Source organism: Gymnoscopelus braueri, assembly GCF_963280865.1.
Source record: "Gymnoscopelus braueri genome assembly, chromosome: 18".
NCBI classification, from domain to species: Eukaryota; Metazoa; Chordata; class Actinopteri; order Myctophiformes; family Myctophidae; genus Gymnoscopelus; species Gymnoscopelus braueri.
In genome coordinates, this window is record NC_137618.1 from 28,845,443 (window position 1) to 28,871,432 (window position 25,990).

The window sequence follows — 25,990 nt, forward strand, 5'->3', positions numbered from 1 at the left end:
GCATGATGTTAATACACAGGTTTTCAAAGTGGGGGCACCAGGGGGCGCAATTAGAAAGGAGAGAAAAAAAGGGGGGAAAAGAAACCCATAAAAATATACAGTACTGTGTATATATATATATATATATAAATGTATATATAAAATAATTTCAAATAATTCACAATAAATCAAATTCATAACATTATTGTGCCAATATACGTTTTTACATGTAAAGCCGCTTCGCAATAGGGGGCTGCAGCCAGAGGCTATGGCTATTTGGGGGTCCTTGGTATGTACAGGTTTTAGAGCCTCTGGTACTTCTAGAACAACTTGTATGTATTGAATGTGCTAATCTGCCTTTTCTTGTGTTTAATCATTTTCAACCTGGTGTCCCTATTCTGGGCATGTCATTACAAAAATGACAAAAACTGTCAGAAATGTTCAAAACATTTCGAACAGAGCTTATAGATCTGCATGACACCACCGTACGCTTTATAAAATATTGCTTAAGTAGTTAAACCATCAGGCGATAATGACAACCGATAAAAGGACCCCGCTGTCACCTAGAATATTTTGGTTACATTTTTACATAATTCTACAGTATGTACCTGTCTATCAATGACAACATAGTCCCTTCTCATGTAGGCTTCATACTTGACATGAAACATATCAACAACTCGGGAATTCAACTGTGCGTCCGATTTAAGAGCAAATTGGGCGCTGGGTGAATACGGCCAAGCCAATTGTGTAACAGGACCAGAAATGTTTACAGCTTGTGTTGTGTGGAAGGTTCTGTCAAGGAAAGATTTGCCAAAGAACCCTTCCTTGACAGGTAGTAAACAACTGTGAAATAAGAGAGAAACAGTATATAATAACTAAATAATACTGACGCCAACACAAATAAACGATCATCTGGATGCTCTTGTGTTGCTAGCAGACCAGATTCATATTGTGGCTGTCGGGTGGAAACCTTGTACAGTGTGTCCAAAAGCTTTACTTTTCAGGAAATCGTTTAAAATAACCTGTGTTCCAATGGATCCAATGTAGTTATTATTTAGTCACACGCTCTTGTTAATACTTTCCATTGGTTTAATATTTATAAAACCTACAGACACAATTAACCACTTTAACTTAATACAAAAATAATAATAGCAGATCTAAGCTTGTAGATCGGCTACTTTTGTGTGACACTGCAGTATACGGGGGGAGGGGGGTTGAAATATGGAGATAAGAGGTTTCTGCCCGACAGCGACGATGTGATAGTTGATATGATGTTGTAGTTAGCATGTGATATGATGTTGTAGTTAGCATGGGCTAAGTATGTGAGCTAACACGCCAACCAATTCAGAACAATAGCAGGACCTACAGTATGTGAAGTAATCCTGGTCATTTCAAAACAAAAACACATACATACAGTAGCTTCTGTTCTGAAACTTAAAGCGGTTATTTCACTTTAAAACACTTGTGTGGTCATTGTAACGTCTACTCAGGCTGAGAGGCTTTAACTGCCCAACACTACCTGCTGTCTCACACTGCCTGAAGAAGTAACATCATCCTAACGCTTCTTGTAACCAGAACACTCCTCATCCTCCTCCTCCTCTTCCTCGCTAGCGGCCACAGTTTCCACAGCGACCTCCTCCATGGTGTCCATCACCTCCCGTGAGGGCGGGAGGAGGGGAGCGGAGGCGTCGTCCGGGGCCTTCCCCTCTCCGTCAGAGGGAGGGGGCGCCGCGTCACGATTGACCTCCTCCGGCTCGTGTCCGCCGAACGTCAGTGACCAGAGGTTGACGCCCTGACCGCTGCCCTTCATCGCCACCTCGTCCACCTTCGTCTTCACCGCCCCCACAGTCAAAGCGTCCAAACCTTCCACGTGAGGCTGGAGCATCATCTCGCACGCCTCCGATGAACCCGGCACATTTGATTCCGGTAGGGGAACGGTACTCAAGACCGCCGGTGCGTGGCGGTCTGTGCCTACAGCTGGTTGGAGGTCTGTGGGTTGTGATCGGAGCGGCGACGTGGGGCGGAGGTTAGAGGAGTGGGTGTGGTCACGTACGCTATTGGACAACTCAAGCAGGAGCACAGTGTGTTGGTCTGAACTCCCAGGCTCAAATGATGAAGACCGACCCGTCGGTGAGGATGAGGAGAATGAAGATGAGGAGCAGGGGGAGGGAGAGAGGGGCCCGCGACGCGATGTATAACCATCTCCTCCACTCCCCGACGGGCTCTCCTGCTTCGTTTCTCCTTCATCATCATCGTGTCCTTCCTCTGACTGTCTGTTGTTGTTCGCTGAAGACCGACCCGTCGGTGAGGATGAGGAGAATGAAGATGAGGAGCAGGGGGAGGGAGAGAGGGGCCCGCGACGCGATGTATAACCATCTCCTCCACCCCCCGACGGGCTCTCCTGCTTCGTTTCTCCTTCATCATCATCATCATCATCATCGTGTCCTTCCTCTGACTGTCTGTTGTTGTTCGCTTTACCACCTGTAGAGGGCAACGCTGACTCAACAAGGATCAAGGACATGATACCGTCTAAAACTAATTGTGCCTCCTTTGGATGGAATTGCTCCTCCTTTGGATTGTTTGTAATGTCCATCTGAGAGAGAGAGAGAGGGAGAGAGGGGGAGAGAGAGAGAGAGAGAGAGAGAGAGAGAGAGAGGGGAGAGAGAAATAGGTGATAGAGAAGAGAGAGAGAGAGAGATACAGATGGTTAGAGAAGCTGAAGATGTTCATTTTATTTATGGTTCCAATGATACTCAGATGTACAGTTTGTTGCTGTTAAGAAGGGTCATGTTGCAGGCAGAGCCTGGTGTCACATACCTGATTTATTACTAGTTGCACACTGGGGTCGTGCACTGAAAATAGCAGATGTACAAGCTCACAATGCATCGCGCTGCAGCACACTGTGAGCTTGTAGATCTGCTATTTTTTGTGCGCAACACCAGCACGCAAAATCTAATCGATTAAGTATAAGTCAGGCTTTAGAGAACACCTCTGGACAAGCATTCACAGTGGTCAGCATGACAGAAAATGTGGCTGGGGCTCATTTTTTGGGAACCTTATGGTTCTCAAAAGGCCTGCTGTCTCAAAAAACTCCCAGTGCCCATAATATATCCACTGTCCGAGTAGTTGTGGCCATGCACTTTGCACACATAAAAAAAAAACATTAAAAAAAGCTTCTATGAGCTCTAGCATAATAGCGATCAAAGTGTGTGTGTGAAAGGAAATTAAAGGGATACTTCACTTTCGGGCCGGGGACATATTTAAAAAAAATATTAAAAATAAATGAAAAAAGTTATGGAAAATTCATGGCCCCCTCACACATTAGTAGGACACTCTAATGCGTGAGGGGGCCATGAATTTTTAAATGTGTCCCCGGCCCTAAAGTGAAGTATCCCTTTAAGTACATTATTATGTATATTTAAAACTGTAAATATTTACCCATTTCTAGTAATATTCTAAGATAGAAGAGACAGATTAGGTGGGAGAGAGGAGAGCGAGTCAGCAAAAGAACAATGAGAAAGTGTGAATATAGTTGAGATATTACAGTACATGACAACGATAACACAATGTCAGATGTCAATCCTACACAGTCTTATCTGCTAACCATCAACAATCACCCATTCCTCTAAAACCTCAGCTCTGCTCTTTACTGTTCAAAAACACTCGTCTATCTGAGAGGGGGAAAGCCCCCTTCATGGTTTATCTTCCCCCTGTGGTTTGACTTTTACCATTCAAAACAATGGAACATGAAACATCACCAGACTCTAATAGCAGCGCGGTCGGCTCTCAGTCGCATGAGAAAACACACCACACACAACACACGCCAAGCACCAAGTTCGCCAACACCATCAATACCCCCCCCCCCCCCCGCCCCCACACACACACACACAGACACACATTTTAACGGCTCCTGTCTGATTAAATTAGGGCCGCATTGCATTTGTGCTCTAATAGGGGATAATACCGAAGGTTATGAGTCAGATTTTGAAGCTTGAGATGTTGCTGGCGGATGGGAAACAAATCGCTGATGACCGCTGAGCCGCTGGAAAACCTCACATACATTAAAAAGAAAATTCCGATGAGTGGCATTTCTTTTAAAAACCTTTTACATCATTTTCTCCCCAATTTAATCATTGCCAATTCCCCAAGTGAATTGTCGCTGTTATCCCCTACTGTGATTGCTAAACGGTGTATCGGGGAACATTGGTGTGCCATGAGTCAAGTCCAGGTGTGCCTTCGGATTTTGTGACACACATTATTGCAATATATTCATTCATAAAAAGTTATGAATTCATTTTTAACACATTGACCGCCAGGCCCGTAGTTCTACGGGCCGATAAATCCAACCGTAAAGCGCCGATCCCGTAGCCTACGGGCTATGGTCTTTTTAATGGTCCACGTTAGATTACCCCCTCAGGCACATCGTCACAAAATATCATCCATCTAGACCACATAGAAGTTGAAAAATCTCGTGATCCAATCACGTGATCACATAAAACCTGATATTACAAAGCACTGAAGCTGCATAATGTCAGGGGGTCCGCCAAATCTGTTTGTATCAAACCGAAAGTTTGATCCGAGCGAGCAGCCTCTCTCTCTGCCTGGCTGCATCACAGCCCTCACTGACTGATCAGTGAGTGCGGGCGGGGCGAGCGTGCGCGCGCGTGGTCGTAGGTGCACACTCGCGGGGGAGGAATGAAGTTCTCCTGACCCTGCCTAAACCTAAAGTTTACACAGATCTGTAAAGTGTAACGTGCACTACCATGCTCATACATACACGCACGGGGATGCACTCTTCCTGACCCCAAACACATCAGCCGAGAGATGTGGTCGCCTCGCTATCATTGTTTTGAAACAAATAAAGAAAAACTTACCGCGATCATTGCAACACGCGCGCGTCACAGTCGCCATGAATCCGTCTATGGAGTTTATTTTTATATGGATACATCCGTGTGTGCCATGATCGGCGTGTTGCAGAGGACGAAGGTAGGACTTGATTCTTTTTCCAGCGCCCTTACCCGCCTCGGAACCTCCGTCGCTGGGCGCGGAGGTGGACTGTGGACTGACTGGACTCCCTGGCTCTGGAGGTTCGACCCCGGCCGGGAGTTACCGTCCCTGGGCATGGAGGTTGTGTGTGTGTGTGTGTGCGTGCGCGCGTGTACGTGTAGTTGCCGACTGCTAGCGTTGAAACAAAGACAAAAAGTTACGCTTGTGTTTGTGTGGGTGCGCGCGCTGCGCGCGCCACTGCAGCGACAGCGAGGCTACTCGCCTCGCACAAACGCACACAAGAGTTGCCGATCGCTAAATATTGTTATGAAACAAACAAAGAAAAACGTGGGCGTGTGTGTGCGTGTGTGGGGGTGTGTGTGAGGCTGCACAGACGCGCGGTCGCACGCTCACACACACACAGTCTCTTTGAAACAAAAAAAAAGACATGGGCTATTGGGCTTCCGAGGCTATCTCTCCCGTGTTCGGATCTCACAACAACCGTGTGTTGTGGATCGGCTATTTCCCCACTCGACTTGAAATGTGATGTGTGGACTATTAGTCAATGTAGTAAGTTACGCGGTACAAATAGTACATATCTATCACTTTGTTTTTTGGGCTTGTTTTCATAGACCTGGTTGCTTATTTCTCTCTCACAACCTGGCGTGGAATGTGTCTCACGTGACCGCTAGCAGAGGGTCTTCAACCTGTGGGTTGGGATCTCAAATTGTCCTTGCGGAAATTCATTTTGTACCAAGCAGCCATCAGGATACAAAAAAATCACAAAACATAACATAAATACATAGACAGATCACACAATACAGACAGACAGACAGACAGACAGACAGACAGACAGACAGACAGACAGACAGACAGACAGACAGACAGACAGACAGAGGAAGAGAGGAAGAAGAAGAGAGGGCTAGCTTGTAGATCTGCTATTTTCACAATATTTATCTGTGGAACCAGTCAAACAAAATGAGGTCCCCAGTTCAAATATGATTATTTTGGGGGGTCACAGCCTGAAAAGGTTGAGAGAGAGAGAGAGAGAGAGAGAGACAGACAGACAGACAGACAGACAGACAGACAGACAGACAGACAGACAGACAGACAGACAGACAGACAGACAGACAGACAGACAGACAGACAGACCGACAGAGAGACAGAGAGACAGAGAGGAGAGGAAGAAGAAGAGAGGGCTAGCTTGTAGATCTGCTATTTTCACAATATTTATCTGTGGAACCAGTCAAACAAAATGAGGTCCCCAGTTCAAATATGATTATTTTGGGGGGTCACAGCCTGAAAAGGTTGAGAGAGAGAGAGAGAGAGAGAGAGAGAGAGAGAGAGAGAGAGAGAGAGAGAGAGAGAGAGAGAGAGAGAGAGAGAGACACAGACAGACAGACAGACAGACAGACAGACAGACAGACAGACAGACAGACAGACAGAGAGACAGAGAGACAGAGAGACAGAGAGGAAGAAGAAGAGAGGGCTAGCTTGTAGATCTGCTATTTTCACAATATTTATCTGTGGAACCAGTCAAACAAAATGAGGTCCCCAGTTCAAATATGATTATTTTGGGGGGTCATAGCCTGAAAAGGTTGAGAGACAGACAGACAGACAGACAGAGAGACAGAGAGAGAGAGAGAGAGGAGAGGAAGAAGAAGAGAGGGCAAGCTTGTAGATCTGCTATTTGTTGCTATGAATACAGGTGTGGCTTGAGATTTTGACTTGTGTGGGCAAAAAGTTTGGAAAAGGAAGCTCTCGATGAATGTATTGATGTTGCACTTTGAACTTTGAATTATTATTTATTGTTATTTGGGAAAAAAATATTTAGAAAAAAAAATACAGTGAAAAATGTTGTTTGAAATGAGCTGAAATAAGCTTGCACTTTGGAAACGGTGATAAATGTACAATCAAAAGCATTTTTTTTTAAATTTCTCTTTATAAACAAGTATTGTTTACATGACTGATGTCAATGAAGGTGCAAAATAAATGTCAAACACTTTTGAAATCATTTTTATGCCTCTAAAGTGTGTGTCTTACTAAAACGCTCATAATTCTGATTCTAAACAAAAAGGTCTGTTTTTGGTGAAAACCAAGCTGTATTCAACTACCTCTAGCTAAAAAACGGAACATGCTATTCAACTATTCAACTATTGATCAACAAAATATTCTGTGTGTCCTCAAAGATGAGTCAGAATGGTCAAAATGTCTGGCAGTGGGGACGCCTGTTCTAGAAAACCCTATGGCAGTCAATGTGTTAATTGACTATTATCAGTACTGTGTGCACATTAACTACTTTTAACCCAGCTGGCATTCCTGTTTTGTGCATGCCATTATAGGTGAAAATATTATTTTTTAAACTTATGCTTTTTGCACCTACAATAGCTAAAAATAGCAGATCTACAAGCAGATCTCACAATGCGTCGCGATGATCAGCACACCAGGAACATGCTTCCGTGTTCACTTCGGCACAGCAGTCTGTCAATAAAACTGATTGGAACAGTTGTTTCACAGCGTAATTATTATTTTAATACCCCATCTTGTCATCTGTAGGAACTCTAGACTACCTTTACATTTTTGATACGTTTGGAAGCAGGTCAAAAATAGATTGTTTAGCCTGCCAACCTTCCAAACAATGCCAACCAATTCTGGATGGCAGTGCTATGTGATCGATTCCCAGAGCTACAGTGGAGGAGCAGTTTACAGGTATGGCTACCCCCCGGTGCTACCCCTGTATTACTATAAAGTACCTTAACAATAAATAATGACCCCTGACCCATGGACACAAAGTGAACAAGGCTGACAGTACCAGTACTCACCAGGTTGCTTGGTAGCACCGTCTTCAGGCAGAGAAACCCGGTCCACCACAGCAGAACCAAACCCACTAGAATACACACCACCAACGCACACAGCAGCGACGGCGCCACAATCTCTATAGCTGTGGAGAGAGAGGCCCATATATTACATACACACATGAGTACAAAGACACAACACACAAAACACAGGCGTGTTGGTGACATACTCCTGCCACTGCCCTTGAGCAAGGCACTGGTCTAAGAGTCTGAAGTTATGTTCCACATGCAAGACCAAGTTAAAAGCCCTATTTTTACTTTGGCTTTTCAAAAATAGCCAACCTACAAGGCAGGGCTGGGCGATATGGACAAAATCAAATATCATATGTTTTGATCAAATACTGTACTTCGATATCGATATTGACAATAACAATAGTATTGTGGGAATGTATTTTGGTGTTTTCTGATAAATAATCATCAGCAATGCCTAGACAATAACTAAGTGGGTAAAGGAAAATAATAAAAGAGCTAGAACAGCATGCATTTTCATATTGTTTATTTGCGTCACCCCTGGTGTGTAATTGACCTTTAAACACTTAAACCCTCGTTGACCAGGGTCACCCAGGGCTCTACGCTAGGTCCGCTCCTTTTATTCCATCTGCACCAAATCTCTTGCCCGAAAATAGCGGATCTACAAGCTCACAATGCGCTGCAAGCTTTTGGAGCTGCTATTCTCACCGAATGTTCACCACAGAAAGAATAGGTATGCTAGGGTTCATGTGGTTAACACCTCATAGTGAGGATGGGTAAATACATAGGTCAAATCAAGTCATGTATCTGCAAATGACAAAATACAACAACTAAACTAATTATTATTATTATTATTGTTATTAAACACCCACCCCTTCCTGCAGGCAGGGAAGTGGTGAAGGCACACACAGGTTGGCTGCTGTAGTTGGATTTTCTATCCACATATTCGTCAAAGAAACTGACAAACACACAGTACTGTCTGCCTGGACCCAGGTCCTTCAGAATGTGACCCTTCAGACCTTCCGTAGTCCGAGTGAACTGAACACACACAAAACACTTAAGGTTTAAATTTCCAGAAAGACATAACAATACTTTCACAATAGACATAATATACGGAATACAGATATTTATTATGTGAACTACGCATGCATGCTTGTCAGGGTAGGGGGTCCCCACTTCAAATATGATTATTTTGGGGGGTTGCGGCCTGAAAAGGTTGAGAACCACTGTACTTAGAGGACAGCAATGGAAATGTATGTGACATAACTATGATTTTATTTCATGATCAATAAAGACATCAATCAATCAATCAATATTGCAGGCATGGGAGTCCTGGACTAGTTGGTGTGCGTTACCGTTGCTGGTTGTGGTCCGCTGCTGGTCTGGACCTTCAGACGGTAATGTAGGGTCTCGTAGACGTTCCTGAGGCGTTCCTCTGGAGGCCGCAGATCCACACATAAAGACCCATTCCCACAGGGAGTCACCGTCAGCAGGGGCTGCTCCAACTCCGCTGGAACAAACGCCAAGGAAACACAACCATTTCATTTATATTCGTATGGATGTTGGAACGCGATACGTTGTGAGCTCGTCCATAAACGTTGGCAGTTTGGATGACGTCAATTGATCAACCACTTAAGCCCTATTCTGCACTTTGTCATAATAATAATACATTTTATTTGTAACACACTTTATATTTGAAACAAATCTCAAAGTGTCATATGACAGTGTGAAGCAAAAATAGCAGAACTACAAGCTCACAACGTGTTGCACCGCAAGACTTTTGATACGATTTTTTTTATAACAGTGACATGCCCAAAATAGGGACACCAGGTTGAAAGTGGTTACACCAAGTGCAAGGACACTTTGGTAGAAGTTTGGGTTGTGTAGTTATAATAATAATAATAATAATTCAAAATATGCTCCTCATTGACTTACATTGTACACGTACAGTGAAACAGCTCTCAAAGTCAGGAAGGAAAAAAAAAAGGAAAAAAAAGAAAAACAGCACAAGCATTGTTTGCATTTGTTTTGGGACTAAAATAGTGACTTTGAGAGCCGTTTCACTATATAATATAATCAATGAGGACCTTTTGAATTATCAATTTCTATGGAGCAAGTATTTTTGATATCCCGCCCACCTTTACGTCATGTTGTAGCTACACAACCCAAACCTCTACCAAAGTGTCTCTGCACTTTAAAGTAACAGCCTAGCATGACTAGGCCTGTCACAATTATTACATAATCGCAATTATTTTGAGATAATCGAAATTATTTTGCATAATCGCTTACAACAATGTTGTAAGCTTGTAGATCAACTATTTGTTTTTATTATGAAATGTCAGTCATTTCTTTGTATATTTAAGTTATTTGTCTTATCTGCCCCAAGCAATTTTTGTTTACGAAGCCTAAAAGGTTAAACAGAAAACAAAATTGTATTCGTATGTTCCAATATTCAATGTCAAAAACACAATTAAATCGTTAATCGCAATGATTTGTAAGACAATTAATCGTTAACTTAAATGTTGTAATCGTGACAGCCTTAGGCATGTGTACTGTCTGTCTGCCGCTGTTGAAGGGGGTCTATTGACACTTACTCTCTTTGAGGGGCTTAAAGCCAGGGTGTTGGAGTGGTTCTGAGACATTGGACCCAAGGCCGGCTTCGATCTGTGTGTAATACACCTTTCTGTGGTCAGGGAAATGCTCCGTCAGGTTACAGAGCAGTGGGCTCCGCACTCGTTCACAGACCAACACCCAGCCGCCCCTAGAATACAAAAGAATAGAATTAATAGAACGCTATTGTTGCTGTCGAGTGGAAAACCTTCTACTGTATGTCCAAAACCGTTACTTTACGGGAAATGGAAAAAATAACCTGTGTTCCAATGGATGCAAAGTAGTTATTATTTAGTCACAAGCTGTTAATGCTTTTCATTGGTTAAATATTGATAAAAACCCACAGACACACTTAACCACTTTCAACCTGGCCCATTTTGGTGTGACGTATTGAGAACTTGTAGATAGGTAGCTATTTTTGTCATTTTAGTGAAGTATATACGACAGCAACGGTATATTATTTCAAATCACAATAATCATATTAGTTCATTTGAGATAAATACTGTATATCTATTATCTAAGTAAAAGTTCATAAACTTATGCGACAGCATGCCCCTTCGACACACGCACACGCACGCACACACACACACACACACACACACACGCACACGCACGCACGCACGCACACGCGCGGCGAGTCAAGCAGTATTCAGGACTCGCATGGTGAGTACAGATCAGCCACTAAGATCTCTTGTGGTGTAATGTGGTGTGCAATGTGTGTGTTTGTTTACCAGTGTATGTGATTAAATATGTGTGTGTGTGTGTGTGTGTGTGTGTGTGTGTGTGTGTGTGTGTGTGTGTGTGTGCGATCACAGAGCCATGTGGGTTAGTTTCTGTGATGACTAAAACCCAAACCAGACACAATGGATGAATACGTGTCTCATGAGTCATGACATACAGTACAGAGGTATTTCACCTGCTGCCCTGCCTTTAGCACACAATCTACTTTCAACCCTGGCATCCCTATTTTGTGCAATCACCAGATTTTCAACAATAGCCCATTGGTTATTTTCGCTATTCATTGTATGGCGAAGTATACAGGGCTCATGAACCTTAGCATTCATTCTGGGCATGTCATAATAGGCGAACATTCGGCTGAAATTGGCGATATAAGCTCACAAAGCGTCACAGTGTGACGCATAGTTAGCTTTTAGATTTTCTTTTCAGTGAAGAGATTTGGTGTAGAGGGAAAAGGGAGGGGGCCAAGTTAGTGGCTAATCAAATGGGCAATTATATTACAGTATACTAGTCGATACCCGGGGATGTGAGCACTTAAAGTATTTGCACACTTTGGATTATGCGCTACATAGAATATCAGGGATGAAAATCAATTTAACATTTACAAAATGTAGGAGTACCCAACACAATCTAAGGGTCACCAAAATGTAATGATTTTCATCAGAAACACCCGTCCTTCGTTCTGGTGACTGATATTGTCCTTCTAATACGTGAGGAGACCGTTTATTTTTATTTTTTTATTAAAAAAAAATTAAATACAGTAAGAAAAAAAATGAAAAAATGAAAAAAAGTATTCAGAAGAACACAGCCCCCTCACGTATTAGGAGGGCAGTATGAGTCACCAGAACCAAGGACGGGTGTTCTCGATGAATCTAACATGGTTAAAATGGAGTTAGAAATTACAACAGGTTTGTACAGGAAGGGGGCGTGTCTGATAAAATGAATATCAAAATGCTGAATCAAGCAACTTAAAAACTGTCTGGGGGGCTCACAAAAGCCTGAGTGCACGCACACACACACACACACACACACACACACACACACACACACACACACACACACACACACACAGTGTTTTCATTCACAGAAAGAGACGCTTTTCTCAGCAGCTGGCTCGCCTCGTTTCTCAACATGAAAATACTTGAAAGACGAAGTCCATGTTCGGCGATGTGCACAGCCAATCTATATGCAGATTTTGGGTTATGCGCTCGGTATGCATAGTTACAATTTTGGACAGTGATTTAATCCTACTGGCGTGTGGTGTGAAGCTAAAGTTTAGAGCTTGTACACAGATCGAAGAGATTTGGTGTAGAGGGAAAAGGGAGGGGACCAAGTATAGATCCATGGGGGACCCTATACTGTAGGGAAAAAGCACCCTAGACAGGCAGAGTGTAAACACACTCTGCACAAAGGTGTCGAAGAGAAGTTGCAGTTGCATTTTGAGGTTTCCTCTTCGTTGTGTGCAATTTGGTCATACCAATTACAGTTGGTCAGGTTGCAAAAATATGAAAATGGCTCATAGACTTTTGACAAAGTATCAGTGTTGATATACGTAATTACGCATGAAATGTGACATTTCCCTTGGCATTAATAACAGTCAGTATTAAAAAAGATCATTATGACACGACTAGTAGACTCAATGTCAAAAACATTCACGAAATGATCACTTTTGATCTTAAAACGCTTTGTATGAGTGTTTCCACAAGCCTGATTCATCATTCTTCATTCGTTAGTTGATAGATACACACAAAACTCACATCTGCTCTGAAACATTTGTATGTGCCAGAAAACATGTGTGATGGTACTTAGAATGCCTTATTATTCATGCAAAAACAACCACCATACTGCTAGCACAAAATATGTGCCAAACATTTGTCCAAACAAATATAAGCAAAGAAAAAAAAAATTATTGCTTGTTTTTTTAACTGAGGATGCATAGCTGGGCTTATAGACGTGAGGTTTTTTTAAGCATTAAGAGCCGTTATGTAATTAAGGTTGATTATTTTCTTTTGTCCTTTAAAATAGGATTTTGTGGGAGAGCCTGATATCTTTCTGTCTCTCTCTGACGCACACGCGCACACACACACACACACACACTATTTATTTATGTCCACATAATAAGAAGTACAGGATGTACAAAGGACATAAACACTAAAGGGAAAACAGCCAGTTACAAAGTGCATGTAAAGCAGAGCATTGTTACATACAAAACAAAAGATAGTATACTTGTCGAACACAGCGGACAACAATCATGGGTAAAGGAAACAACGCCTCCTCCAAATTGAGCGGCTTCCTATAATAGCTGATATTGAGCAGTACCTTACTAATTGTTTAGCCCTCCTTTTGGAGGCGCACGCGCGCACGCGCACGCACACACGCACACGCACACACACACACACACACACACACACACACACACACACACACACACACACACACACACACACACCCCTACCATCCAGAGTGGACTGAAACATTGTAGTATGTGTCTGGAGGAGTGTCTGGTCCAGGCTTCCAGGTCACCAGATGTATGAACTTTTTGGAGGTCAGTGTCAGATTGTTCGGCTTAGGAAGTACACTCATGGCTGCAACACATCAGTCGAACATTAGGAAGTACACTCATGGCTGCAACACATCAGTCAAACATTAGGAAGTATACTCATGGCTGCAACACATCAGTCAAACATTAGGAAGTACACTAATAGCTGCAACACATCAGTCAAACATTAGGAAGTACACTAATAGCTGCAACACATCAAACATTAGGAATTATACTTGTGATCAGACAGCACAGGAGTTAAGTGTTTTCCGTATAAATCAACACTGAGGATTTTACTGTGCAAATCCAAACACATTCAGTAAAATGTATCCATAATGTTTTGCACAATAACCATGAATAACACGAATGTGTCATACAGCTATGGAACTCATATATATATACACCCACTCACCTGTGAGTACCTGCAGTAACCATGAGAGCATCCAGATGACATTGGTCATGACCGTGACACATTCTCCATTGTTGAGCTGAGTGGCCAAAATAAAATAATACAATCATGATACAATATATAGATATATTTTGATTTTATACCTACATTCATTTTTACAAATGAGGGCCAAATACACACACATATGTAAATATTTTCTACAAACTGCAGCAAAACTTGTGATTTATCCATCCAGTCATTTTGGGGATAAACAAGAAGGCTACATTATGTTTTTGATGTACTTGTGCATGTTAATTCATGTACTTTACATCATTTCCAACCATTTTCCAAAGTATACATTTATTTTATTTTGCATTTATTTCATTTTTTTCTTTTTACATTTTAGGGAAAACTGTCAATTTAACGTTGAGGTGCCCACGAGGTTTATCATGCCCACTGGATCAGGCTGTGTCCGTTTGGTAGAAGGCAAGCTAGCTAACGGTAACCCCATCCAATAACATTATCCTACATTGATAGGGCTGTGTTTTGCTATTAGCTAGCCTAAAAGCCATAAGGTGGTGGTGTAAATAAATAAAGTGGTCCCGTATGAAGCAGATCTACACTGATCTGTATTCTGTTCTTCAGTTAAGTTGTCTATTTAAGACAACTTGTCTTAAACTCACCGTAACTTCAGCATGTTGTTTCCTGCCGAGATTGTTGTTGACCAACGTTGCCATATTTTGAGAGAGAAATAAGCAACCAGGTCTAGGAAAACAACCCCAAAAGAACAACTTATGCCACATATTTAAAACATATATCCATGCTTGTAGATCTGCAATTTTCAAACACTTTTGCAATAAAATGTGGAATATTTGGAATCTTTTTGAAATATTCTGATCTGAGTAACAGCACAAAGCTAGCTGTAGCACAAAACATTTTCATGAAACATATTTGAGAACCATTGGTTTAAATAATAATTACAATGTTTGGAAGCAAGCCTAAATAAGTAAGTACACTTTAGAAACAAGCCCAAAAAACCGCAACCCTCAAACTTACAAGTAGCCTACAAGCAACTTTACAGAAAAATAAGCACAAAGTCGCTTATAATAAGCAGACATGGCAACGCTGTTGTTGACATAGGGAACGTTATTGCCAGTAACTGGCTATCTGTAAGGCAGGTCAATTGTGATCATGACACAAGCATAACCGGTTATTATATTATTATCACAGTTTATGAATGAAAAAGGCTGTTGTAACTTGTATTGATGTAATTTGTACGTGTTCAATGTTGATGATTTAGTTGACGAGTGGTGGTAAGTGTATCATTACACCTGGGTAAAACTGAATCCATTCTCTTTGGGTCTAGTGTTAACCTCAGCAAGGCTGAAAGCTTCACAATTAAAGTAAGTGGGCGATGATATCATCACAAGAAAAGATGAAATTACCTACCTGGGTTCCATCTTAGAGGCAAACCTTTCGGGTGAGAAAATGGCAGCAAGGGTCATCAAAAAGGTCAACCAAATAACACGTTTTTTTTTTTATAGAATTTCCTCTCTAGTCAGTAAGAATACCTTGAGGATTCTTACAGGGGCCCTCATCCAAGGTCATTTTGATTATGCATGCTCCTCATGGTACCACAAAACACCACTAAGGCCTTGAAAATAAGGCTCCAGACATCCCAAAACAAACTAGTAAGGCTACTTCTTGGCCTTAAACAATACAACTCATCTAACCCCTGCTCATTTTGCTAGGGTCGGATGGCTCAGGGTTGAGGACAGAGTACAGCAACTTGCAATGGGCCTGGTCTACAAGATACACCACAACATTGGGATACCCATGTACCTGTCAAAGTATTTGAAAAACGTAAATGAAGTCCACAATCACAACACCAGAGGCAGCTCCACTGATCATGTCCAACCCAGATTTGGCACAAACAAGGGGTTGAACTCGTTCTCCTGCTATGCAAAAAATGTGGAATGACCTACCAAAAGTAGTAAAGGAGTGTAAAACCCTATTCACTTTCAAAACTGCCCTAAAAAATACCTTCAGGAGGCTGCAATTCAAAACTGTCCCCTGTCAAACTCATAACTACCCCCCCCCCCCTCGAACTGTTTACTGTACATATGTTTAGTTATTTTTGTTTTTCTTACTTTTAAAATGTTCATATGATGTTCTGCATGGTAGTGTATATCTGTCTGTTTTTTAATGTCTCCATGAATTGAGTACGTGGGGATCTCATTTGAAAAAGCCATTGCGGCTTTTATGAGCAATCCATTTTAACTGACCTTGTATTGTAAACTGTACTTCCATGTGCTTTTTCTCTGCAATCTTCTAAATAAAGTATTCAATCAATCAAACAATACTAATTATGCAGAATTTCCCATCTCAAGCGTTCAAATGTATAAAAATCTTTTGAAAATAACAGATCTGCAAGCTCACAATGCGTCGCATCGCAACACATTGTGAGCTTGTAGATCAGCTATTTTCAAATGGCCGAAATATGTATAGGGCTGAAGTGGTTAATGTGTGTTTTGTAATAATAATCAAAAACTACAAAGTAACTATTAACTAAAGTTTTCAAATAATTGCAGTGGAGTAAAAGTACAATATTTGGCTCTTAGGTGTAGTGGAGTAGAAATAAAGGTATTGGAAATGGGAAAGTACAAATATCTCAAAATTTTACTTAAGTACAGTACTTGAGTACATGTACTTAGTTACTTTACAACACTGGAACTACTAAAGCAGTAATGTGGGTTGTAGGAAAGTCCTTGTTGACACAGCAATCACAAACTAAGATAAGGCAAATAATTACCCTATGCTCGAGGGATGGTAGGAAGTCATGTGATCTAATAGAAGTGCAGTCAGAGGGTTTAGTTATTCACATCTGCAGGCTTGCAGAGCAGCTCAGAAGTGGTTTTCAAAGTGGGGTCCGGACTGGGGACCCCATGCTTTGAGTGGGTTCCAGGGGGTCCCCAGCAAAATGGGTTAACATAACATTAAGAACCCTATATACATCTGCTATAAAAAATAATAATTTAAAAGAAAACTCTTGTATAGGGGTCCCTGGCACAACATTATTTTCAGATCGGGGTCAAATACATTAAATTAAAGCGATGTGTTGTTTGTAATTTCTTACTCCCCTACAACAAAACTAAGTTCCAAATATGTTTTACTTGCTATCAAATACAAAACATGTTAGTTTTGTTTTGACCACAATGTGTTGATGACACACACACACACACACACACACACACACACGCTCATGCACGCACACATACTGTATGTACTGTATAGGCCTATATAGTGGGCCTGCATAGATAGTATACATATACAGCCATTAAATTATTTTACTAATCATAAAAAATAAAAAGAATCAATAGCAACTGCTGAATAAAACTTGGTAAAATATAGAAATAGACCTTTATTACACAGTAATAAATATCATTAAGAATGTGTTGTCAGCCTAGCCCTGGATATATACACATATATATACATATTTACACAATATTTGCATTTCTGCTGGTAAGACAAAACCAGACTTGTTAGGCAGGAATGTATTGATGTATTGATATGTCCATGCATACAGATTGCAAATACACACGCAAACGTGATACATAAATGATATTCCCTATAAAAACAGTAGAATTATTATGCCCTATATACACAGTAAAATCATTAGTGTTAATTAGAGGTTCAACAGTTCATCAAACTAATCGATTTAATCGATAAAAAAAAACAATAATACATTATATCTATAATTTGGCATCCCCATTTGTCATTCTAGGCAAAAATGTCAAAAAAAATGTCACAAAAAGTGAATAACTTATCTGCAAGTTCACATGTCACATCATGACGCATTACAAGCTGAGCTTGTTATTTTCACTATTTTTAGTCAAGAAGGAAATAAAAGTATTAAAAGAAAAAACTTCTCGATGATTTGATTAATCCAAAACTATATTGATAGACTAATTGCTAAATAATCAATAGCTGCAGCACTAGTGTTAATTTATACATTTGTACACTGTGAGTTAAATGAACACTGTATGATTTTACTGTGCACGTGCAAATTTACATGATCAGAATTATTAACGTCGGACCATGTAGCCTGAGAACTCTTCCTCCTCCTCTGTTTCAAAGTTTGTCTCTGTAGCCCCTGCTGCGTGTCTGTCAACATATCCATTCTGTGGGTCAGTCTCTGTAAGTCCAGCTTTCAGAGTCCCATCGCCAGACAGCGTTTCCCTTTGTGCTCCCTTGTCTCCTGAAGTCCTCGGTGGCGAGTCTGTGGGGAGTAATGGCCGCTCGTCACACAGTCTCAGAAAGTCTTTGTCACTCTGTGCTTCATCATATTCCTCCTCATCTTCCTCCTGTGACCCCAGGGTCAGCGAGAACAAATTGACATCGTCTTCCTCATGTGACCCCAGGGTCACCGCAAACAGATTGACGTGGCCAGAAGAATTCTCGCCACCGTTCTGCTCCCCTTCCTCTCTCATCTCCTCCTCTTCCTCAATTGCTTTTCCTACATGTCCCAGAAATCCTGGCTGGTCAAGATCAGGCTCGGGATACAAGACCGTTGCCATTCCACCTTTGCCCTCTGTGATTTGGCCATGACCCCCTGGCTCCGCCCCCGGCTCCACCCCCTCAGCCGCCAACTCAACGACGCCCCTCAAACTCCCACAGCCCCTCCAGATGGCGGCGGCGGGCACACCCGGTCCCGATGTATTCTGGGAGTCTGAGTCCAAGTCAGAGCTTGCACCTGAGGAGAGTTCCGCCGCTCCGCCGACAGTCGCTCTGCCGCTCTGTATGTACAAGTTCTCGCCTTCATCTTCCTCCTCTAGCTCCATGTTGGGTCGTAGTGGTCTGCGATTGGTTGCCATCATCTGCTGTTCAGGATCTGATAGAATAGAGACCGAGTCGGGGGTGGTCCTCTCTGGAGTCAGGAAGTATCTAGGAATTACAGGAACTACAATCTCCTACACACACATATACGAAAGGGGGCACAGAAGTAACATTAATTCAGTTGTTCAGTAATTCAGTAGTTAAAGAACATACGTTTTTTAAGCTTAGATATTATACTGACCGCTGGATGACGTCAATATGACAATTTGTTTCACTGTCGATTTGGCTGCTTTACACGAGTGACAAATATTTACCAGACGCATATTGTAAGCGTCTAAAGCGCGTCTAGTGGAATCACAAGCATTGAATGGCAGCGACCAGGTGTGGCTGCCGCGTTGTGGCCTGAACGTGATGACAACGTGCCCGGTGGAATCAGAAGTTTTATGTCATACGGTGGGGCAGGCTGTCAGTCCACGTGGGCCCAGGTTCAGTCTGGTCTTAAGTGAATATTAGGTTTTTCCTCACCTTTAAGAATACGGGGAGGTGTTGCAGTCTGCAGAGGAAACCAGTGTAGTACAGAAGAACCAGGACAACTCCACCCACCACCAGGATGGATGCTAGTGAAGATACTACCGCAGGACCTACACACACGTGCACACACACACACACACACACACACACACGCACGCACACGCACGCACACACACAATCTTGCTTTTCACATTTGTATCTAATTTATCTGTTCTTGTTCTGTAGAATGGTAGTTGTAGTATCAGCACAGTATTTAGAAGTATTTAGTAAGTAGACATCATACTGACCTCTGCTTGGCTCCAGTCTACTGGTGTAATCACATTTCCATTCTGAGGGCGAACTGTGCTTATTGAGTGTGATCATGGGTTTTACTTTGATGCAGTATTTCACCCCAGCTTCCAGGTTCTTAACACGATAACTGGTGTTTCTTGTATCTTGCTCTGTCACCTGCAAAAACAAACTAAACAAATTACCCCACAAAACACTAAACTGTGTTGCTAGCTAGCATTATCTTGTAAGGAAGTGATTATTCTATTGATTACTGTCAATTAATTGAATAATTGAGAAGCATGTTTCTTTTTTTTGCTTATTAACGAATCAACATGAATTGACATCATTATAATAAACTAAATTGATTAGTGTGATTAACACTCTTTTATACTTTGTCATACAATGGTGACACACACAAATAGCGAAAATAGCAGATCTACAAGCTCACAATGAGTTACATGATAAATACATGATTTTATTAAAATTTATATATTTTTTAAATCAATATGTATCACAGATATAAAGCAATCTGAAATGCAGTCAAGCTGGTTATATAGTTTCGTAAAACCCAAACAGACATGTAATTAGAGAGATTTACGCAGATTACCAATACGTTTAAATAGATCAAGGAGTCAAACTGGGCCACAGAATGTGTCCCTCCGACTATTGCTAATTCTAAAGTCAGGCACATTGCGTTAGATCAAATTAATCAGTCGATCAACCTGACCGAGTTTACAAGTATAGAGGGTTTATGTGGTTAAATGTTAAACATGAACAGATTTCTTACCTTTTCCTCAGACTCTTTTCTACAGTAGATTCTGAATGAAAATGCATATAACTTTTGGATGTCATTGTCAGGCCGCAGTATAGAGTTGTTGTCAGCCTTAGGCATTGAAATGTTCAGCTGGATACACGTCCCACATCCTGCTACTGACAGCATCGGTGGACTTATGATAGCTGCACACAAACACACAGTTACACAATGTTATTGAAGTGTTATTGATCAAACAATCTGTCAGTCTGCCTGTAGCTATCTATGAATTCCAGGATCTGTGTGTGTGTGTGTCTGATTGTCCTTCACATATCTTGAGAACCATTCATCCAATCAACTTCACAGGTGTTTTGCAGAGAACCTACTAAGGAAGTGCAATGTCGAGTGTGAAGCTGACCAGATGAGCAGTTCTCCAGAACCAGGCTGCTCTGAACAGTTTGCATTCTAGATGGTGGCCAGGCCCCGAACAGGCACTGCAATATTGTGTATTGAATTGGAGGTGTAGGGCCTCTGGGAATTTCCGTAGAGTAGGAACAGTATGGATATTGACTTCAGTATGACAGCCATAGAGAGGAGCAACAGTCTTTATTCTGTGTTTTCTGATTACATCTGTGAGCATAGACTACTAGTAATAGTAGTAGTAGTAGTAGTAGTAGTAGTAGTAGTATCCAATACAAATCAAGCTAGTAAACAAATGTTAACTATTTAGTGAAAGTGTTGTGTTGACCTACTGTCAGCGTAGGGAAAGAAGGTGTAAGATTTGGACTCTGGAGACGTGAACATGTTGAGAGACGCCTGGACAGACAGCGTGTACCTCCTCGTATGGAGCAGCTTCAGCTTCCTGCTGGTGCTGTTGGATGGTTTGAACTTCTTTGTCGTATTGTTGATTCTGTACAAAGACAAACAATTATGGAAGTGAAAACTTCAATACTTATTTACACCCCATCATAGGAATGGATGTGGTCTATTTCTGTAAGAAAGATAGATAGGTAGATAGACAGACAGACAGACAGACATACAGACAGAGATACGGAAGCACATAGCATTTAAGATTCATTATGTTTCAAAGCAGAAGAAAAAAATATCAGTATAATTTGTTATAATATTATCATGGATTATGGTAAAATTATTAGGCTACATATAGATTCATTTTCATTTATGGTATGTGGATGCGTTGCAACTTTTTGCACCTTATATCGATTGTCTAACCTCATGCACATACTTGCTGCTATGTGGACCTTCCCGAATTCCCACGCGTTGCCACATTTTGCAGCTTATGTCTAACTTAATGTATACTGTACTTGCTGCTTTTTTATACTGTGTATGTACTGTACATGTTTCATTTTGACAAGTTTACTATGTTTTCTCCTTACTCCCCCTCTCTACTTTCTTTCTTAAAACTAATGATGGAGCTTGAACAAAAACTAAATTCACCCACTCTTACACCTGCACCTTTTAGGCATTTTCACACCCAACTAAACTCACTATACAGTACACGCACACACACACACACACACACACACACACACACACACACACACACACACACACACACACACACACACACACACACACACACACACACACACACACACACACACACACACACACACACACACACACACACACACACACACACACACACACACACACACACACACACACACAATTCCATCAAGAGTGGTGGTTGATTTAAAAGGGCAGCTTATTGTTCAGTTCCTGTCTCCAGTCATTCTAAGACATTATGTGGTCACAGCTGTATAAATGCCCCTGCTCAGCTATCGGATGGAAACTTTAACCACAAAGCGTGTGAAAAGGACAGGTGAAAGTCACAGCTTGAGGGGTAAAAAAATAACTCTGTCAAATGTTCCATCCAAAACATAAGCGAGGAACACGTGACGTGATTGAGATGAATTTATGTTGCTTGACAGAAAAAGGTGTTTCAGTTGAAATTATATTGTTTGCGGGGGAGTCTGGGGGGCGTAGGGGTAAACTACTTGCCACCACCATGGAGAATGGGGTTCGATTCCTCCACAGTGCCTCTGGCTTGACCAGGCGTGCCAATGAACACCATTGGTTGGGTTTTGGAAGTGGGAAGCTGGCGGGGGTTTGCGTGCTTTGCTGCTGCACCGGAGCAGTGTTTCACAAACAGTGGGTCGGGATCCATCTTTGGATCGCGGACCCATGTTTAAGGGTCGCAAGTAAATTATGAAATATCAATGATTCTCAACATTTCTAACCATAAACGTGTGTTCAGCTACTTATTGATTGTTTATTCAGACAGACAGATGACAGGAATTCTATCCAAGGTCAGCAGGAATGTGTGTGGATCTTATCGACCGCATCGACAGGCAATGAATTTACTTACAGTAGGGTATATCCATACATTGAATAATGGTGTTTGTAATCCTAGAGAGGACTGAGTTTTTCCTTGAGAAGTAGTTACTTCTTCCAATAACACAAAATTCCATTAAAATGGCCCGGGATGGGCCATAGTGTTACGATACACAGCACTGTGTGTCTAATAAACCTGTACAGTCCTGCTATCTCACTCACTTCCATAATAATAAAAGGTGTTGCCTCTTACAGGTCCAACGTCCAACCAACACTATGGAATACAGTAACAGCACACTCTGAAACATTGACTACACAAGTGGTTCCCAAACAGTGTGTCGAGGCACACCAGTGTGTTAAGGGAGCTAGGATACCCACTGAATACATGGACAGACAGACAGACAGACAGACAGACAGACAGACAGACAGACAGACAGACAGACCTGCGGTAGACAATGTACTGCGTCCCTGGTGGCGTTCCGGGCCCTGGGTCCCACGTGAGAACATGGTGGAAGTTTGTGGAGTTGACTTTTGGGTTGACTGGAGCAGGCAGGGAGCTCAGGGCTGGACAGACACAACACAGAGAACACACACTCACGTTAGGGCTCACAAGCTTGTAGATCTTCTATTATCCTTATTTTTGCAGGCCGCTGTTGTGCGACAAAGTATAAAATAACACTTAATTGGTGAATTGATTTGTTGTATGTGTTTTCCCCCTGATTATTCAATTAATCAAATAATTAATTTATAGAATAATCGCTGAGGAGATAATCGATAGTTGCAGAACTATAAAATAGCTATCCAACCAGACCAATACTCCGAATGAAGTCGATGTGTGATAGAATTCGAGCTTGAAGCTTCAATTCTGTTTACTGTTTAAAGCAGGGGTGGGCAGCATGTTTTCCCATGCTGACTTCAAATAAAGTGAGCAAAGGACCACACATTGCACCTTACAAATCATGCACCAAAACCATATGTATCTAAGCTATTTTAACTGCCCATGTTGATATCTGACCAGTTTCTTTCTGTTTCTTCTTTTTTTTTTACACCTGGAAACGCGTGATGTGAGGATAAAGTTGTTTGTTTGTGTGTGTGTGTGTGTGTGTGTGTGTGTGTGTGTGTGTGTGTGTGTGTGTGTGTGTTTGTCTTACCACTATAACATCGTATCATCATCATCAGATAGCAGGTGATCAGGGAGTGTTTAATTGTCATCTCTCCTCATTCAACAGCACAGAGTGGGTCTCCCCTCCGTCTGCAGACAGCATATCCTTTGCTGGCAGTGTCTGATAAGGAAACAGCTGTATTCATTCAATAGATAGATATCGTACTGTAAAGCCATGGATCACAAGACGGTCATCTAATATATGACAGTCATGTATCAGGGCTAGATACTTACTGTATAGCCTATTAATAAGCAGTGAAAATTAAAGTGGCAAATAATCCATAATGACACATAATCGATAAGAAACTCTCTCAAAGATATTACTGTACCGTGGCAGACAGCCTCGCTGTTGTGTTTTGTCCAAAAAACATGAAGTGAAACAAAGTCCTGTGACGGACAGAATGATACCAGTTCTACTGCCTGTCTGTGTTGTCTGTGTTGTCTGATACTGACAATAAGAACACATCCGGTTGTGGACTTCAAAATAAAACTAATCCTGGCATCTCTCTCTCTCTCTCTCTCTCTCTCTCTCTCTCTCTCTCTCTCTCTCTCTCTCTCTCTCTCTCTCTCTCTCTCTCTCTCTCTCTCCTTTGTGATTAAAAGCTGTGGCGCCAAAAGTATTGGTATCAAAATGTACTTAAATCACCAAAAGTAAAAGTACTCATTATGCAGAATGTTCCGTATCACAAGTTTTCAGCTTTTTCAAATGTATACAAATATTTTTGGAAATAGCGAGCTCACAGCCTCGCAATATGAGCTTGTATCGGCTATTTTCAAATGGCTGAAATGGTTAACCCTTGCATTGTGTCAGGGTCATCTTTGACCCGTTTTCAAGTTTAAATAGGTAAAAAGTACCCTTTACATTTCTTTATTGGAACGAAGCTTCATGATATCCTCAGAAATAGCCATTTTAACGCATCAAAATTATTTATCATAATTGTAATTAATTCTGATGGTCTCTATAAAAAAAGTGACACTTGTGGTGTTAGGGTCCGAAATGGAGAAATGACCGAAAAGTGTGGCTCAATTCAAAACAATGTTTACATACAGTTTGAGAATGAGAGAGACTTGGCCTCAATAGCATTTGCTATCAGGAGTAAAATAAAGTTTGTTTATGAAAAATAAATTACTTTTTACCTTCTATGGTATACGGGTCAAAAATGACCCTAACACCTAGTGTCACAATTTTTTATAATACTTTAAAAAAGATGAAGTTAAAAAACAAAAACTATTTTTTTTTTAATAATTTTTTTTCGAAGTGTGTTCTAATTATTATTCTTAATTATTACATTATAGCTAGATAACATCATTATCCATTGCCTTCATTATAGGAAATTTAATGAGTGATTTTTAACATTTTTATACTAGAAAACGAGATATATTGAAAGATGAAACCCTAGCCCTAACCCAACATAATATTTTAAAAAGTGTTTACATGGATATGAATGCATTACAAGTCAGCTAGAGGTGGGAGATTTTTTTTTTTGTATTTTGGGCTGACCCGCTAACACCACAAGTGGATGCAGTTTTCTAACACAATGCAATGTATGTTTTGTAATAATAAACAAAATCTCCAGTAAAGTAAAAAAAATACATACCTCAAAATTGTACTTAAGTAGCCTACAGTACTTGAGTAAATGTACTTAGTTACTTTACACCACTGGTAATCATTCATTCTTTTGAACGTTTTATTGTGAAGGCACATGTATAGTGTTGTTCTGTGATCACTCTAGATGCCGTTTCCCTACGTCACCCAACCCGGGGGTTTCTTAACAATCACGTGCTGATCGGGGAGCGGTGTTACTCATTATTACATAATATGTGTTACCATAGAGTATTGGGTGTTACACTGAAATCGGTGCCCTATAATATCAGTGGTTCTCACCCTGTGGGTCGAGACCCCAGGAGGGTCCCCTCATGATTTTGAGGGGGTCCCCAGATGACAGCGAAGTGACAATTTAAGGACTTTTAAGAGCTTTTAAATACCTCAAGAAAAGAAAAAAAGACCTTTATTGCATCA

At 41.3% G+C, this 25,990-nt stretch overlaps 2 protein-coding genes across 4 annotated transcripts; both read right to left on the minus strand.

The window, feature by feature from the left end:
• Positions 1–1,245: 1,245 nt before the first annotated feature.
• Positions 1,246–14,861, minus strand: LOC308105640 (uncharacterized protein). The gene is made up of 8 exons (XM_080456495.1): positions 14,749–14,861; positions 14,090–14,165; positions 13,594–13,723; positions 10,385–10,551; positions 9,146–9,300; positions 8,663–8,828; positions 7,788–7,906; positions 1,246–2,572 (listed from the first exon to the last, which is right to left on the minus strand). The coding sequence occupies exons 1-8, from the start codon at positions 14,800–14,802 to the stop codon at positions 1,535–1,537; spliced, it is 1,905 nt and encodes a 634-aa protein (XP_080312621.1). The 5' UTR covers positions 14,803–14,861; the 3' UTR covers positions 1,246–1,534.
• Positions 14,862–17,490: 2,629 nt separating this feature from the next.
• On the minus strand, positions 17,491–24,407 carry LOC308106135 (uncharacterized protein). 3 transcript variants are annotated; one of them, XM_080457179.1, is made up of 8 exons: positions 24,300–24,407; positions 23,960–24,091; positions 23,252–23,372; positions 21,206–21,363; positions 20,490–20,659; positions 19,720–19,879; positions 19,427–19,542; positions 17,491–19,035 (listed from the first exon to the last, which is right to left on the minus strand). In XM_080457179.1, the coding sequence occupies exons 2-8, from the start codon at positions 24,018–24,020 to the stop codon at positions 18,151–18,153; spliced, it is 1,671 nt and encodes a 556-aa protein (XP_080313305.1). In that variant the 5' UTR covers positions 24,021–24,091; positions 24,300–24,407; the 3' UTR covers positions 17,491–18,150. The 3 variants fall into 3 exon arrangements, with proteins under 3 accessions (XP_080313305.1, XP_080313306.1, XP_080313307.1); XM_080457180.1 differs by having other exon boundaries at positions 24,205–24,393; XM_080457181.1 differs by lacking the exon at positions 24,300–24,407 and having other exon boundaries at positions 23,960–24,195.
• Between the last annotated feature and the right edge of the window lie 1,583 nt (positions 24,408–25,990).

Bases quoted from the DNA above. Each gene is read 5' to 3' on its own strand.
- LOC308105640 (XM_080456495.1), bottom strand. From the start codon at position 14,802: ATGGCAACGTTGGTCAACAACAATCTCGGCAGGAAACAACATGCTGAA. The intron at 14,166-14,748 runs GTGAGTTTAAGA...TTGGCCACTCAG, and splicing joins AACAACATGCTGAAGTTACG to CTCAACAATGGAGAATGTGT. The intron at 10,552-13,593 runs GTAGGGGTGTGT...TTTGTATTCTAG, and splicing joins GTTTCAGTCCACTCTGGATG to GGGCGGCTGGGTGTTGGTCT.
- LOC308106135 (XM_080457179.1), bottom strand. From the start codon at position 24,020: ATGACAATTAAACACTCCCTGATCACCTGCTATCTGATGATGATGATA. The intron at 23,373-23,959 runs GTAAGACAAACA...GTGTCTGTCCAG, and splicing joins GATGATACGATGTTATAGTG to CCCTGAGCTCCCTGCCTGCT. The intron at 19,543-19,719 runs GTCAGTATGATG...ACGTGTGTGTAG, and splicing joins TAGACTGGAGCCAAGCAGAG to GTCCTGCGGTAGTATCTTCA.